At 43.7% G+C, this 17,642-nt stretch overlaps 1 protein-coding gene and 2 long non-coding RNA genes across 10 annotated transcripts in view; 1 reads left to right on the plus strand and 2 right to left on the minus strand.

The window, feature by feature from the left end:
* Positions 1 to 13,868, plus strand: part of VAV1 (vav guanine nucleotide exchange factor 1) — an 89,918-nt gene extending 76,050 nt beyond the window's left edge. For 5 of the 8 annotated variants that reach the window (XM_083482963.1, XM_083482958.1, XM_083482957.1 and 2 more), the window contains 7 exons: positions 1,441 to 1,539; positions 3,829 to 3,860; positions 5,513 to 5,629; positions 7,952 to 8,039; positions 9,621 to 9,735; positions 11,736 to 11,887; positions 13,559 to 13,868. In XM_083482963.1, the coding sequence (XP_083339089.1) occupies positions 1,441 to 1,539; positions 3,829 to 3,860; positions 5,513 to 5,629; positions 7,952 to 8,039; positions 9,621 to 9,735; positions 11,736 to 11,887; positions 13,559 to 13,612 (657 nt within the window). In that variant the 3' untranslated portion in view covers positions 13,613 to 13,868. Of the gene's footprint in view, positions 1 to 1,440; positions 1,540 to 3,828; positions 3,861 to 5,512; positions 5,630 to 7,951; positions 8,040 to 8,164; positions 8,255 to 9,620; positions 9,736 to 11,735; positions 11,888 to 13,558 lie in introns of those variants that run through there. The other 3 variants (XM_083482959.1, XM_083482960.1, XR_014520779.1) reach the window with 2 other exon arrangements.
* LOC310697030 lies at positions 1,269 to 16,785 on the minus strand. The gene is made up of 4 exons (XR_014520884.1): positions 16,631 to 16,785; positions 11,216 to 11,316; positions 11,016 to 11,131; positions 1,269 to 1,466 (listed from the first exon to the last, which is right to left on the minus strand). It is a non-coding gene; the product is annotated as an uncharacterized lncRNA (long non-coding RNA).
* LOC310697031 lies at positions 5,848 to 7,945 on the minus strand. The gene is made up of 2 exons (XR_014520885.1): positions 7,307 to 7,945; positions 5,848 to 6,988 (listed from the first exon to the last, which is right to left on the minus strand). It is a non-coding gene; the product is annotated as an uncharacterized lncRNA (long non-coding RNA).
* Positions 16,786 to 17,642: the final 857 nt, after the last annotated feature.

Here is a 17,642-nt window from a genome sequence, read left to right on the forward strand (position 1 = left end):
TAGCACATATCTGGGGAAGGTGATTTCTGTGTGTTTTAGTTGATTAGAGGATTATTGAAACTATTGGTCATCACACACAAAAAATAGAATTAGGTTGAGGTACAGTTTAGCATAAGTGGTTCCCAATACACTGGACACCACAGAATCATAGAATTGTATAGTTGGGCAGGACCCCGAGGGTCATCTAGTCCATGTTTTGCAATAGGGTTTTTTTCTATTTTGGGCTCCTAGAGCAAACACAGAAATCTTATCAGCAAGTAACACGTTTTCTCCCTATTATTCAAAAATTAAACTTTCTGAATAATTCCTTTGAGAAAGTTTTCCCTAGAAGAGGTATACAGGGAGTGGTACAGTACATAACAAACAATATATTTCACTTCTCCCTGGCTGCAAATACATGAAAACAACAACAACAATAATAATTTATTATTTGTACCCTGCACATCTGGCTGGGTTTCCCCAGCCACTCTGTGCAGCTTCCAACAAAGATTAAAAATACATTAAAATATCACACATTAAAAGTCAAATAGTTGTTTTTCTCTTTGACATCTGGTGGGAGGGTGTTCTACAGGGCAGGTGCCACTGCCAAGAAGGCCCTCTGCCTGGTTCCCTATAGCTTTGCTTCTCGCAATGAGGGAACCACCAGAAGGCCCTCGGCACTGGACCTCAGTGTCCAGGCAGAACGATGGGGTTTTAACAAATACTCCAGGGTCATAGATTTGTAGAGTTGGAAGGGACCCTGAGGGTCATCTAGTCCAACCCCCTGCAACGCGGGAATCTTTTGTTCAACATTAGACTCAGACCCATGACCCTGAAATTAAAAGTCCCATGCTCTACCAACTAAGCTATCCCTGTGTTTTCCCTCATCTAAATATACTATGGACATGCTTTGATATATCAAAGCTGTGAATAACTTCCATATCACATCAGCAAATAATTCAAGGAAGTAATTTGGAAGTCCATAATCAAATTTCACAGAATACTAAAATGGTGAAGGCAGCAAGATGTGATCTCCAAACTATGCAAACAAAAGTTTCCACTCTTTATTTTTATTCGTAATCTGGGGAACCGGGTTTGAGTCTCCGCTCCTCCACCTGCAGCTGCTGGGTGACCTTGGGCCAGTCATACTTCTTTGAAGTCTCTCAGCCCCACTCACCTCACAGAGTGTTTGTTGTGGGGGAGGAAGGGAAAGGAGAATGTTAGCCGCTTTGAGACTCCTTAAAGGGAGTGAAAGGCGGGATATCAAATCCAAACTCTTCTTCTTCTTCTTCAACACACTGCTTCGTAGCTACAGGTGTATCTTCAGAACATCAAGGATTAGTCCATACTTGTTTAAAAGGGTTTCACATTTGTTAGCCCAATTCCGAGAAAATCTATTGGAGATTTCCTCCAATTAACGTTTTTAGACAACTTTGCGTCTGGCATATGCTGTGATTTCAGGCAATACAAAAGCAGGGCGGTATGAGCTGTGGACAATATAGAAAAGAACCCAACCTCAAATCTCATCTTGACAATAGGAATGCTACATGGGAGATTCAAGTATGTGTTCTATTGAGATGTTGAATGACTGTTGGTGGATGTCATAGATATTGCCAGTGCTTTTTTTTCTGGGGGGACGCATATCCCTAAACATCACACCTCCAACTACGGGGGCAGCTATGTTCCTCTGGGCCCTGGCTCTATTCTCACTCACAGCTCCAGTCATTTCAGACCCGTAAGATGTTTATTTTATTTTTCATTTCTATTTCCTGGGCAGATTTTTAAGTGGGATGTGAGTATTCCTCTAAATACCAGTTGCTGAGGATTACAATTGGAGAGAATGCTATTGTGCTCAAGTGCTTCTTCCAGGCAGCTACCGTATTTTTCGCTCTATAGGACGCACCGGACCATAGGACGCACCTTGTTTTAGAGGGGGAGAACAAGAGAAAAAATCTCCCCCTCTCTGCTCAGCGCCCCTTCAGCAAAGCGGCAGGAGAAACGGAGCCCCTTCCATTTCTCCTCCCGCTTAGCTGAAGGGGCGCTGCGCAGCTCTCCCTCTCTGCTGAGAGGGAGAGTCTTGCTCCTGGCTTCAGCAAAAGGAACCCGAAGCCTTCGGAGCACAGTGCGAGTTCCCACTGCGCTCCAAAATCTTCAGGCGGCTATCCCTGAAGCCTGGCGAGCAAGAGGGGTCGGTGCGCACCAACCCCTCTCGCTCTCCAGGCTTCAGCGAAAGCAACACGAAGTCTCCGGAGCACGGAGGGAGCACTCCCTCTGCGCTTCGGAGGCTTCGCATTGCTATCGCTGAAGCCAAGGAGCCTGCATTCGCTCCATAGGACGCACACACATTTCCCCTTCATTTTTGGAGGGGGGAAAGTGCGTCCTATAGAGCGAAAAATACGGTAGTTGGCTCCTGTGAAAACAGGATGCTGGGCTGGAGGAGCCTTTGATATGCCACAGTAGGGCTCTTCTTAATAATAATAATAATTTTATTACTTATACCCTGCCTATGTGGCTGGGTTGCCCCAGCCACTCTAGGCAGCTTCCAGCACATATTAAAGCATAATTATTGTGGTTTGGGGTGGTTATTATGAAATTGCTGCTCTTTGTTTTCATTTTTCTTCTGGGGAATGTCATTATCAGATTGTTCCCCTGGGCTTTTTCCATTACTTTTTGGAGCAGGGCTGGTGCCAGACCTTGGAGGTGCCTTAGCACCATGCCACTGACGGGTGCCTCACCCTCACAGACAAGGCAGAGCTCTTGCCCACTACCACATGCAAAGGCAGCAAGGCCCCCTCTCCCAGGCCACCCCACCTACCAACACCCACGACAGGAAAATTGAGATGGCTGCTGCTGTGCACCATCCAGTCCTCCTTCTGGGATGACAGATCCAGTGTGTGTTTTTTTGGGGGGGGACAGATGCAGGGGGATGCATACCCCTAAACATTTTGTGAATCTAAGTTTGGCCTCATTGAGAGGCAGTATTTCAATATGAGTAGGAAAATGAGAGTACCCCTAAACAGTTTTTAAAAGGAAAAAAGCACTTAACCCTGTGCTGTTTAGTTTCCCATCTCGAATGCTGGATGATTCCAGACAGGTGTTTATTGTGGGATCAGCAGGTCTCATGCATTCAACTTTTTTGCAGCATCCATACAATGCCATTATCACCAAAATGCTAGCTCATATTTTTTGCAGTTTAATCCAGATTAATTGCAGTTTAATCCAGGTGCCTTAGCACCATGCCACTGACGGGTGCCTAGCATACTGTGCTAAGGCACCTGGATTAAACTGCAATTAAACTGGATTTAACTGCAAAAAATATGAGCTAGCATTTTGGTGATAATGGCATTGTATGGATGCTGCAATCCATACAATGCCATTATCACCAAAATGCTAGCTCATATTTTTTGCAGTTTAATCCAGATTTACCCTTTCAATTAAATGTCCATTAAAAAAAAACAAAAAACCTGCTGCCAGTTATCCATTACAGATATTTCAATAAGCCAGTTAATAATATTAAGCCCCCATCTGGAAGCACCCAAAGAAGAAAGTGTTTTTACTTTGCAACCCAATGCTATAACACTGCATTTGCTGAATTAGAAGGAAACCAGCTGGGGAAAAATACGCCACGGGACATACTTGATAAAATATGCCTTTGGATTTAAGCAGCATAACTGCACAGTATTGCATATCATCTTCTGGGTGATGTCTTTGCCTCATTTGTCAAAACTTTCCCACCAAAATGAATGAGGCAAGGATTTCCCCCTCTGCTGTTTTTTCAAAAACTTGCCACAATACAAATCCTACCCCAATTCACAGAAAATAAATACTGTATTACCTTTTCTTTCCCAGATTCCTCCTCCAGATCTGTCAGTCTTTCATTGGTAAGTAACACCATAGAATTAAACCATTTCAGTAGCTTGTTACCCAAAACTCCTTATTCTGTGATGTCTAGCATGAGGTTAATGAACCTTGCATCTTACATAGGCCTAGGGTTTCTGCTGGTAGTAGCCCACTTGTAAATCTACACAGTATGCAAGTACAATGAGACATCACATGCGCATACAAGGTTTGCTGTGAGGTTTTCCCATGCTATTGATTTTTAAATGTGTTTATCCCATATCAGAAGTTCAGAGCTGTTACACCAAGCTGAGAGCAGGGTCTTCTTCTTCTTCTTTTTTGGCAATCACTCATAGCCAAGTAATATTGTCTTCCATAGCAGGGTTTTAGCAGTGAGTCTATAAGTGACTGTGGAGGCCAATTCTGGATCCACATGTCCTTCCACAGCGGGGACCTAGGCTTCCGGGTGGGAGTTAATCGCAGTGAGGGTTTGCCAAGTGTGCCTTCCTCTTAGCACATTTCTCCCTTTCATCCTGAGTTTGAGTGTCTTCAAAGCCCATGACACCTTTGGTAAACGCTGTTCTCCAACTGGAGCACTCGCAGGCCAGTGTTTCCCAAGCCCATGACACCTTTGGTAAAGGCTGTTCTCCAACTGGAGCACTCGCAGGCCAGTGTTTCCCATTTATCAGTATTTATACTACAGTTTTAAAGATTAGCCTTGAGAGAGTCTTTAAACCTCTTTTGTTGACCACCAGCATTACGCTTTCCACTTTTAAGTTTGGAATAGAGTAGTTGCTTTAGAAGACGATAATTAGGCATCCGAACAACATGACTGTGGCGATCACACAGAGCCCCCGGATGTTTCACAGTCTATTGACCCTGTGCCACCACTGCGGTTGCTTTCTTCGCTGCCACCACCCCGTTTCTCACGGGGACACACGGAGTCCAGACAGTTGTTAACATAAACAAATAATCAAGTTTATTTTTAAATGCAGGAATAAGCGTGTGGTTTTGGTTTATTTTTCTCTTGTCAGTTTCTTAAATCTTAGTTCCTAACAACCTCAAACTGAATTATTCCCAACTATCTATCTAACTCCCTAACAATTCCTCTCCCTCTCTCACAATACAACTCGACCAACCCACTGCCTATTCCACCCTCTTCCTTCTCCAACACCCAAGTCTCAACTCCCAACTGACAGACCTCAACTGACTTTTCAAAACCTCCCACTCTATCTTTTACTCCCCCCTTGCATTCTCACTGGCCAATCACATCACACCCATTTTAACCCTTTCCTTGACCCATCCTAAGAGGCAAACACCACAATGACCAGTCCAACGATGTTGGTATTGAAGAATCATTACTTTGTCACTGGTGATCTTTACTTCTTCCAGTACACTGGCATTAGTTCGCCTGTCTTCCCAAGTGATGTGTAAAAATTTTCAGAGACACCGTTGATTAACAGGGAGAAGACAGTATTCTCCCTTGCTCTCCATTTCATTGTTGCACTAGAACAGACACTCATCTAAAGACTCTATGAGAACACTGATAGTTGAATAAAAATAAGGCACATAGGATTTCTCATTCTACTTCGATCTCCCACCTTCTGTCTTTTGTTGTGGCGGTAAATTATGGGATACAGAGACATCCAGTGACCAAATGCTGTACTGCAATTAACAAACACCCCTCATTGTACAGGTATGCAGGGCCCATGGAGCGGGCAGAAGCAGAACAGACCCTTGCCAGTCGTTCAGATGGGACTTTCCTGGTGCGGCAGAGAATCAAGGATGCAACTGAATTTGCCATCAGCATCAAGTAATGTTATTGCTCCCCACACTAGAAAATCAGGGTAGAAAATCAGAGATTTGTATGTGCAGTACAGTGGTACCTCGGTTTTCAAATGTCTCCGTTGACAAACATTTTGGAACTCGAATGCTGTAAACCCAGAAGTAAATGCTTTGGTTTTTGAACACACCTCGGAAGTCGAACCGGAAACATGGCTTCCGTATTGAGGCTTCCGTTTTGAGTTTTCGGTTTTCGAATGTTTCAGAATTCAAACTGTCTTCCAGAACGGATTATGTTCAAAAACCGAGGTACCACTGTATAATAAAAGGAAAGAAAGAAAGAAAACCTTGAAGCTGGCAAAGTTTAAAAAATCATACCTTTTTTAAAATAATGCACCTCCACACTAGAATCCATTGATTCAGGTTTCTTTGGAAGTTGATGCTTAAAACTTCATCATCATCATCATCATCATTTTTTTATTTGTACTCCTCCCACCTGACTGGGTTGTCCCAGCCACTCTGGGCAGCTTCCAGCATATATAAAAACATAATAAATATTAAACATTTAAAAACTTATCTATACATGGCTGCTTTCAGATGTCTTGTAAAAGTTGTATAGTACCTTATCTGCTTGACATCTGATGGGAGGGCGTTCCACAGGGCGGGTGCCACTACCAAGAAGGCCCTCTGCCTGGTTCTCTGTAACTTCATTTCTCACAGTGAGGGAACTGCCAGAAGGCCCTTGGAGCTGGGCCTCAGTGTCTGAGCTCAATGACAGCGGTGGAGATGCTCCTTCAGGTATACAGGGCTGAGCCAAGTACTCTTTGGTGAGAGAGCCCCAGCAGAGATTTAAATACAGCATGGATATATAGGGTGTTAAGACCTTTAAAATACCCCCTTCTAAGTTGCTTCCAAAGTTTCCCACTTCCCTTAGCACAGAAAGAGATCACCAGTTCAGTAAGGTAAAGAGAGTTTACTTACAAACTCTTCAGAGGTCAGATTCATGTGCTCTTCCACACAGCAGCGAGAAAATACAGGCGGTACAACTTAGTTTCAAAATCGGTAAGAGTTTCTAAATTATTTGTATAGAGAGACAAAAATGGCTTTCTAAAGCCACACAGTCTAAGTTGGATGCTCTAGCTTAGACATTCTTATATGGTGGAAGGAAAAAGAACGAAGAGTTTGGTAGCCCTTCCTCTCAGGTAAGGCCTGTGACCTAGCTAAGCCTGGCAGGACAGCTTATTCTAGGATCCTAACCCCTTCAAGCATTAATTAGATTTAAGCATGTTGGTTATACAAGGCTGATTTATCCCAAATTATTGTGTCAATTTTTGTCCCAGCCTCTCATTAAGAAGGATTCTACTGCACACCAACAGTTGTACAGTGGTGTCTCGCAAGACGAAAAGAATCCGTTCTGTGATTCTCTTCGTCTAGCGGTTTTTTCGTCTTGCGAAGCAAGCCCATTGACGGATTAGCGCTTTTAGCGGCTTTTAGCGGCTTATCTGCTGATCGGATCAGCTGATAAGCGGCTTAGCGGCTTAGAAAAGGGGGGGAACCAGCAGGAACTCGCAAGACATTGTCGTCTTGCGAAGCAAGCCCATAGGAAATTTGTTTTGCGAAGCACCTCCAAAACGGAAAACTCTTTCGTCTAGCAAGTTTTCCGTCTTGCGAGGCATTCGTCTTGCGGGGCACCACTGTAAATATATACGTACCAGTTCCTTGGTTTCTTCTTCACAGTTGAAGCACTGCCTTATTTCAAATGCCTAAACAAACAAACCCCTGTGTTGCAAAATATGAGTCAGTAATATCAAAAGCAGCACGATGGCCAGAAACAATAACAATGTGAAAAACTTTATGGAATAATTCAAAACATCAAAACTAACAAACTGAAGTCTCTGAAAGTCTCTGAAAGTCCTTAAATGAATCATGATGCCACACTTTTACCCAGTGGAGAGCAAGCTGTGAAGTGACTACATAATCGCATGAGCACTGTTCCAGAGTATTTTTCATTACATCTATTCGAAAAAATATTGGTTAATGAAGAAATTACATATCTTTTCTACTTACAAGTGTTGAACTAATTGGCTGATGAAGAATTCAACGAAACAGTGGTTGTTATCCGGAAACACTATTCAGCAGAGTTCAGAGTTGAACATCAGAATTGGACATTTGCTGATTATTCCAAATGCCAGCATTAATTTTGACTTTGAATGAGGCAGACACCTTAGTTCTATCTCTTAGCTTAGAGCTCTTCTAAATGAGGTTACGTGACCCGTTGTTGCCAATTGTCAACAATGCTGTGCAGAAATGGGAAACCATTAACCCAACTGTCGTGTGGATTTGTGTCCCTCAGGTTCAACGCTGAAGTCAAGCACATCAAAATACAGACCAAAGAGGGTTTGTATCGCATCACAGAGAAGAAAGCCTTCAAAGGACTTATCGTAAGAATTGGTTTTCATTTCTGTCTTCACGGTAACTGTTAGAACTGAGGAGAGGAATGGGGGTCAGGGGAACAAAATGAGAGGAAGTTGGAGGGAGAGTGAAGGCAAACATACCTTTATTTCAGTTCCCGGATAGGCAGAAGTGAGATCTTTGGCAAGCACCATCAGAATAGTGATGATGAAACCAGGCAGTGCATAGGATGGTAATTAAGAAGGTGCATGTCTCTCTACAGTTGGGGCTGTTTTGTTTATGTGAAAAGCAATCACCCAAGCTGTGATCAGAAGCAAAAGAGCACAATGCAGAGGAGCTGCTTAACCCTTCCCTTTAGGGCACATCGCCCCGCCCCTTTCCCAAGGAAAACTCATGGTTTAGCGCTGAATTGGAACAAGTGGCAATTGGGTTTCCTGCAGATTGCTTTTTGTTCCAATTCAGTGCCAAAGAGTGGGTTTCCTGGGGAAAGCGGTGGGACAAAGGCAAAATCCCTCAGACCCATGGCTAGAAAGCATGAGACAAGCGAGAAACGTCTTGGACCCTTAGGGCTCATCCACACTTACCAAAATTTCCTCTACCGTTTCCATGCACAGTTAGCTCTTTAAAGCTCTAACAGCTTCGGCCCTATATACCTGAAGGGGCATCTCCATCCCCTTGTTCAGCCCAGACACTGAGGTTTAGCTCCGAGGGCCTTCTGGCGGTTCCCTCATTATGGGTACTAGGTAGAGGGCCTTCTGAGTTTTTGTATATTCTGTTGGAAGCTGCCCAAAGTGGCTGGGGCAATGCAGTCAGATGGACAGGATAAAAAAAAATGTTGTTGTTGTTGTTGTTGTTGTTGTTGTTGTTGTAAGTGTCTGAGCACCCTTTTTTTTTTGTTCTGGAGCTCTCCCCATGAAAACCGACTCTTTAAAGCTCAATTGGAGCAAATGGCAATCCATGGGAAACCCAAATTGACATTTGCTCAAACTGAGTGCGAAAGGGCAGGTTTTCATGGGATGGCTCGGGGGCGAGGGAATAGACTCATGTATGGAGCTTTCCTATGCCTAGAAAGAGTGGGGCAAAAGGTTAGTATAAATAAGCCATTAGTCTGCTTAGTAACAGCTTTTCTGAGAGAAGTTTTCTAGAAAGGGCAAGACAGGGTGAGAAAATATGGGGTGACTAGAATGTATCATCTAGTGAGTGGACAAATGAAAGGAACATATTAAATATCCCCACCTCTGCTGTCCCTGCACTCAAAATGGCAGACTGCTGAGAGGCTGTTCATACATCTTCTATGTAATCTATAGTTGAGCCCTGGGAATCAGCTTGTGGCATGTCTCGCATGTTACACAGAAGCCAAAGAACCAATTCTGAAAAGGGGAATTGGAGCTTGGGGTTCAAAGAAACAGCTGAGATGTATTTCAGTTGTATTCCTTTTTTTCCTAATATTGTTCTGATATGTGCCTTGCATGTCATGTCTTTCTTTCGCAAGTGAATGGGTTAGATATGCCTTACCAGCTACACATGCTGCCTTCCCTCCTCTCCAGTGGGCATATTGTGCAAGCTTTAGGATGTTGCCTGTATGAAGAAACTCTTCTTTCTCTCTCTAGGAGCTGGTACAGTTTTACCAAGAGAACTCCCTGAAGGATTGCTTCAAGACCCTCGATACTGTGCTACAGTTCTCCTTCAAAGAGCCTGGGAACAGAACAGTGCCCAGGGCCTCTGGTGTGTGTGATCTGTACGGTTTCAAGACTCAGGGGAAGTCAGGGGGCAATAAAAAGCAAGATATAGGAAAGCAATGGAGGCTTGCTGTGCTTCTCTGGGGTTATTCTGTGGCAAGAGACACATAGGTAGAAGGTCTTCCAGACAGAGAATGCAATCAGAACTGTCCATGAGTGCAAGTTTTTTGCACCATGTACACAACACCCCCACCATTTTACATTTAATCTGGATTTCTGGTTGCAGTGGCACTCTATTATTGTTATTAACCTGCCCTTCCACCCAAAGATCTCAGAGTGTGTTGCAGTATTAAAACACAGCTTGTTTTAATGGGGGGGGGGGGTTGTCGCATTTTATATGGCTTTCAATGGATGGTCTTCCCACATCCGTGCCTCCATTTCCTCCTCAACAGAGCAGGACCCAGGCCACTGTTTTTGACAGCCCAAACTACAGTGGTACCTTGGTTCTCAAACTTAATCCATTCTGGAAATCCGTTCCAAAACCAAAGTGTTCCAAAACCAAGTTGCGCTTTCCCATAGAAAGTAATGCAAAATGGATTAATCCGTTCCAGACTTTAAAAAACAACCCCTAAAACAGCAATTTAACATGATTTTTACTATCTAACGAGACCATTAATCCCTAAAATAAAAGCAATAATCAATTTACTGTACTATAAAATAAATAAGACAGTATTCTTATTTCTGACCTGCACTGTTGATAGTCATTGTTTGGATGGGGGGCTTTTATCCATTTCCACAGTCGCACAATCAATCAATAAGTAGCTGAACTGGGTTCCACACAGTCACAAAAGCAAATTATGGTAACTGAAAAAGCCTCAAAAACAGAAATGCAAAATAAATAGCAAAAACAAAAGCACCAAACTTCACCTATTCCGGAAGTCTGTCTGACTTCTGAAATGTTCGAAAACCAAGGCACAGCTTCTGATTGGTGCAGGCGCCCTGGAAACAATAGCCGACAGCCGCCTCGGACGTTCGGCTTCCGAAAAACATTCGAAAACCATAACACTTCCGGGTTTTCGCCGTTTGGGAACCAAGGTGTTTGAGTACCAAGGCGTTTGAGAGCCAAGGTACCACTGTACACAAATGTGTCTTGTCTCCATTTGCCAGATGCAGAAGTGACATCAGAATTTCAACAATCTGGTTCAGAGGAGCTATTCTCTTAACACGTTTCCAGCACAAGGTCCAAACTCCGTGGTCCGACCTGTGTCAACTAGCGTGTGATGAACAATCAATTACTATTCTTTAATAGACTAGGCAATTTCCTACCTTTCTTCAGTGGTTGCCTGGCTTTCTCTGTGTTTAAATCCACCTGTCCGTCTATTGCACCTAATGGAGTTGGAGGCTGAAGAGCAGACATAACATTGAGGTCAGCTGCCTGTGGCCTATGCAAAATACAAAGACTGGATCATATAACTTGTATTGTTTTGCATACAGTAGTAGTGCAGTGTAGATCAAGCCTCCCATACCTTCTCAATCCTCTTTGGCTAACATGCACCTAAGGAATCTACATCTGTCACTCTTACCTGGCCAGAGCACTAAAGGGAAATCTTCCAGATCTCTCCGAATTCTGCAGAGAGAAATGGTTGGAGCATGCAGACTATTAAGGCCTGGAATTGATAGTGTCATGCCTGTTCATATCCTTTAGGCCAGAGCTTTCCAAACTGTGTGTCGTGACACGTTAGTGTGTCGGCTGCAACGTGTGTCTCTTGCAAATGCTCCCCGTGCTCTTCCCGGGGCTGAAAAGGGGTTAATTTAACCTCCTGTTTGCTAGTAAAACTGAATTGCTGTGTCGCGAAATGATGCTTGTCTAAAAAGTATGTCACCCACATGGAAAGTTTGGAAAGCTCTACTGTGTGCATTTGTTGACCACAATCACTTTTAACTTCTACATCATGCTCACTGCCTTCCAAGTGGTGTGCAGTTTCAGGGATGTGATAAGCACCCCCTTATTGTTTCCATGCCTAACTCTTTATTATTCCTTGACAGGCAAAAGCTGCAAGTACTTTGGTTCAGCTAAGGCTCGCTACAATTTCTGTGCAAGAGACCGGACGGAACTGTCCCTCACAGAGGGAGACATCATAAAGATTCTCAACAAGAAAGGGCAGCCAGGATGGTGGAAGGGAGAGGTCTATGGCCGGGTGAGCACCTTTATAGCCATACCACTCTGAGCTGCTTGCCTTGGAGAATGTGGTACCTTAGGAACAAACTGAGACCGATAGACACCCCTCACCTCTGAAGTGAATGAATTTTGGAGCCAAAAGAAATATTGGGGACCTGTCAGGACTTTTTGCACTATTCCAATAGCACTAATGCAACTGTATAGATCATAGCTGTCAACGTTTTCCCTTTTTTAAGGGAAATTCCCTTATTCCAAATAGGATTCCTCGCAAGAAAAGGGAAAAGTTGACAGCTGTGGTGTAGAGGTGGCTGCCTTCAGCCACACACACAAACACAAACACACTTTGGCCATTTTTAAGCAAAGCAATGTGCAGCTAGCTACACGGGCTATTTGTCAGCTGGGAGCTGATGTGTGTGCCCCAGCTGAATTGGGACCAGAACTGGGTTCATCTCCGGAGCAAGGGTTACAGAAGGGTCAAAATGGAGGCAGAGTCTGGGTCTGGAACAAGGTAATCCATCCAACAAGCACTAGACAGAACAACATCCAGGGCCAGGAGCAGCTGAAGTTGCAGGCAGGGAGATGGTTCAAACACAGCAACAACTACAAGGGACAACTAAAGCCAGAGCAGGGGCACAAGCTCCTGGGGGCAGTGGCGTAGCGTGGGTTGTCAGCACCCGGGGCAAGGCAAGTAATTTGCGCCCCCTAACCCGTGGATTTGTGCCCCCTAACCCTAACCCCCAGATGTTGCGCCCGGTGCAGCTGGCCCCCCCTGCACCCCCCACGCTACGCCACTGCCTGGGGGTTGAGCCCTTTTGCCCCACAGGCAGTTCATTCTGCTCCCCCCGGTGCGTGCAGCACCCCAGGCACCCATGCGGCTAGCTGCGTCACTGGGATCATCCACGAAGTCATCAGTAGGAACTGGGAAGTAGGGAGCACAGACTGGGAACCATAGACCTGCTCAAAGCCAGAAGCAAAGGTGCAGGTCTGATGTAGATATGGTCATGGCCAAGCTGGGTCCGGATAATTCAATAAATTATTTAGGGAAGTATAGCTGTGGTGGACTCAACAGAACAATTCTGCTCCTTATTCCTCTTTTCTGTATCCATCCCTGCATGGTTCACCAGAACACCAATACAGAAACTAGGAAGCTGCCAGTTCAAGTACCAAGTTGATTCCAGCACTGATTGAATGTATATTAACTGGGTTGCTGATGTCTACTGGGAGAGCTTTGAGAGCCCGAGGTATGATAGGAGGAAGAGACCTCTTATCTATCTGCAGTTCTCTTCCCCCATCTCCCACATAAATGCACCTTGCCACATCACCAGGAAACAATAATTACATAGTTCCCCAGAACATGTTGAACGGAGAAAGATGGCAGAACACTAGCCTACATTGCTGTCAGTCCATGAAATGATGTCACAGTTGGTGTTGGGGTAGCTGCTAAAAATGAAATGCCTTCAATGAGGTTACACTGTGTATGTCAACTCAAAGCTGCTGAGGCTAGAACCTCATTTGAATGGTTAATCCCTAGCATCTACCAGTAGCTGAGAGTTTGCTAGACTGGACTTGCACCAACATCAGAAAAAAATATTGTTGGCATCTTGAAGTCTGTGGCTCTCGCCCTGGGAGCATTCTCATTGCCTGATAGGGCTCTCCAATCATTCCTTATATTGATGTGCTTTCTCTACAGGTTGGCTGGTTCCCAGCAAACTACGTGGAGGAAGATTATTCAGAGTATTGCTGATGGCACACCCAGTTGGGTGCATTGAAGGATTCTTTTGCAGCACATACTGGGACAACCACAGAATCATTTTCCTGTAGCCACCGCTGTGCAAAAACTATTATTTATGAACTCTCTTTAATTCCCCTCACATTGGTTTCTGACCTTCACTGTGTGTTCTTAATGTCAAATAAACTGGGTGAGAACCTGGTTGTAACTACCAAAGAGCAAACCTCATCATCAAAATCATGTGTGAAAAAATAAAACTACAACATGAAAAGCTGCTTTTTTTTAACGCCACAATTGCTCATAGCCACAAAGATATTGTAAGCCAAGTTCCCTTTGAGTGTGCGTAATAGCTGCATAACCCAGCATGCAATTTCCACGTTTTCTGCATGGTATCCTTGATCTGGAACAAATGTGTTTGGAAACTGCCAACACTCAAATGTAGTCTCCCTAGACCCTTCTTCACTATTGTTATTCTTCATTGTTTTAATACTGCCCACAAAAATCCATGTAATTTTTCAGGCAGATGCCTTGGTGGTAGTAGCAGCTTCCACCTGAGGCTCTGGATCACTGCTCGGCTCCTTGGCCCTTCTAGACTCTCTGGTCTTTCTAGACTGCTCCTTCGAGACTTTCTGGTCTTTCTAGACTGCTCCTTCGAGACTCTCTGGTCTTTCTCTAGAAGGTATCAGTGAAGCCACAGAGAAAGACCAGAGAGTCTAAAGTCTTGGGACCACCAGGCTTCTACTTCTAGTGGGAAACCAGTTGCCTGGGTGAAGGCAATTTGCTGAGCCTGGGCTAAGACACAAAGGGTCTGCGTGTGCATTCAAAGTTGTCAAAAGCATGTCAACACATACCACTTGAGCCACAGAACTTAGGTTGAGATTTTTGACTATAATATTCAACACCGACAGGATAAATTTGGAAATACAGTGGTACCTTGGTTTCGGAACATCTCCATTGATTAACATTTCGGTTTAGAAATGGCATAAACCTGGAAGTAAATGCTTCAGTTTTCGAACATGCCTCAGAAGTCCAACATGCCATGCGGCTTCTGCTAAGTGCAAGATCCTGAGGCCTAGCTGTCGGCTATTGAGTTTTCGGTTTTCAAATGTTTCAGAACTTGAATGGTCTTCCAGTACGGATTATGTTCAAAAACTGAGGTACCACTGTAACTGTTAAAAACAAATTGTTTCCGAAAGACAAATTCCCTTCTATTTTTTCCTGCCTGTTCTAACTAGCCATAGTCAACCAGCTGATGGTTCTTTAAAAACTTAATAGGCTGCCCAAATTTTTTGGGGGTGGTTTTCCCTAGAGCTGGGTGATATCTGGCTGGAAGCTGCCCAGAGTGGCTGGGGCAACCCAGTCAGATGGGCAGAGTACCAATAAATTATTATTATTATGCATCATAATGTATCACCAGCTAAATATCGTGATATACCGATATATTATGATGTCTGAAATAAGGATGGAGCTATGTAGAGGCACTGGCTGGCTTCACAGTTTTCCCCACATTGTGATTTTTGCGTAGCAAGTACACACACTCACACTAGGGATAGCAACGTATCAATACATTGTTACAAATCAGTTTGTCGTCCACATTGTGGTCACTGTTTCATAATATTCAACATGGTGATATATCGTGAATCACAGTGTGTGTGTGTGTGCTATGTAAAAATTCGCAATGTGAGAAAAACTGTGAAGCCAAGTCATCGCGCCTCATGATTCCTTCTGTCCCTGTACTATAAAATGGCAGTTGTAACAATATGTTAAAGGTAAGTAAAAACGTATCAGTTTTAGACCCCTAAGTAGTAGCAGTTTCCAGGACATTACCCTGTTTACATAGTTACATCTTTATTTCAGACAACATGATACTGTGTCACCTTGGTTCTCGAACGGCTTAGTTCTTGAACAAATCGGCTCCCGAATGCCGCAAACCCGGAAGTAAGTATTCTGGTTTGCGAACGTTTTTCGAAAGCCAAACGTCCGACGTGGTTTCCACTTGAGTGAAGGAAGCTCCTACAGCCAATCAGAAGCCGCGCCGTGGTTTTCGAATGGTTTGGGGAGTCGAATGGACGACCGAAACAGATTAAGTTCGAGAATCAAGGTTCCACTGTATACTGGTGATGTTTAGCTGGTGATATATCACAATGTTGAAAGCCAGACATTCCTCAGCCCTAATACACATCATGATTCGTGATATATTGCCAGGTCAAAAGTTATGAAATTATATCATAATACAGACTTCAAACTGGTTTTGGGTGATATATCAATATATTGGCCTGTCCTTGTTTTTCCCTAGACTAGCATTTATATACCATTAAGACAAAACAAAAAAATACATTAGTTATCATTAGATCTGATCTCTTAGGGCTCGTTCACACTTCTGTTTGCGCTGAATTGGAGCAAACATCATTTGGGGAAAACTGCTCAGACCCCTGCCTAGAAAACACGGGACAAGCAGAAAACCTCTCAGACCTGTGCTTTGTATACACAGGGCAAGCGAAGTGTCAATGAGCCCTTACCTAATACAGTGGTACCTCGGGTTAAGAACTTAATTCGTTCTGTAGGTCCGTTCTTAACCTGAAACTGTTCTTAACCTGAGGTACCACTTTAGCTAATGGGGCCTCCCGCTGCCAGCGCACAATTTCTGTTCTCATCCTGAAGCAAAGTTCTTAACCCAAAGTACTATTTCAGAGTTAGCAGAGTCTGTAACCTGAAGCATCTGTAAACTGAAGCGTCTGTAACCCGAGGTCCCACTGTAAAGGGTTTTGCTCCTATGGTAAAGGAATGGTGCTACCTAAATTGCCCTCTCTAAAGTATCAAGTATTAAGATTTTTGAATATTTGGAAGCAGATTTTGGAAGACTATTCAGCCTCAGCATCCTATCTAAATTAAACTGATAAGCCATTTAATTTATGTCCACACAACAAATAACTAAAGGCAACTTCGTTCTAACTCTAAAAACTAAATCTAAATATATATATTTTAAATATTTAGGAACAAGGAAATAAAAAACACAAGGAAACCATGTAATACCTTCTGCCAGCTCCAACTGTCAGCTAGAAAGGAGCAGATTCAGTTACTGTGATGACCTCATTTACCAACCAGCATTGTTGTGTAAGCATGACCTCATAGAGAAAAGGGAGAAGAAACATGATTGGCTGAGTAGATGATGCTGCTTCTTAAAGGGAAGAGTAAAGGTAAAGGGGCCCCTGACCATTAGGTCCAGTCGTGGCCGACTCTGGGGTTGCGGCACTCATCTTGCTTTCTTGGCTGAGGCAGCCAGTGTACAGCTTCCGGGTCATGTGGCCAGCATGACTAAGCCGCTTCTGGCAAACCAGAGCAGCGCACGGAAACGCCGTTTACCTTCCCGCTGGAGCGGTACCTATTTATCTACTTGCACTTTGACGTGCTTTCAAACTGCTAGGTTGGCAGGAGCAGGGACCGAGCAACGGGAGCTCACCCTGTCGCAGGGATTCAAACTGCCGACCTTCTGATCAGCAAGTCCTAGGCTCTGTGGTTTAACCCACAGCGTCACCCGTGTCCTGTCAAAGGAAAGAATACTAAGCTTCAAAATTCACAGGGTGATATTTGAAACAAATCTTAAACGACTTTGTGTTTGCTTCCTAAAGATCAAACTTTATTCCATTTTTCTTGCCTGGTAGGCTAGTGGCAGTACTAGCCATAGTCAATCCAGCTGATTGTTCTTTACAAACTTGTCAAAATGCCCAACATTTTTGGTGGTTTTCCCCTCAAACTAGCATTTACATACCAACATTACAAAGAAAAAAAATGATACATATGTCATTTGAGCTGTTCTCTTACCTGATAAAGAACTTTGCCCACATAGTAACAGAATAAACTACCTGCAACATCCTATCTAACCTAAACTTTTAAAATCCTAAATAATAGGGAAAACTCTAAACCTAAATGCAATACATAAATATTTTTAAAAATAGTAACATTGGGACAATAAAAAATGAACAAATCAAGAAAACTACTAACTTCTCCTTCCAGCTGTGACAAAAATGAGCACATTCATTTACAG

Source organism: Podarcis liolepis (genome assembly GCF_965112155.1).
Source record: "Podarcis liolepis genome assembly, chromosome: 17".
Classification (NCBI taxonomy): Eukaryota; Metazoa; Chordata; class Lepidosauria; order Squamata; family Lacertidae; genus Podarcis; species Podarcis liolepis.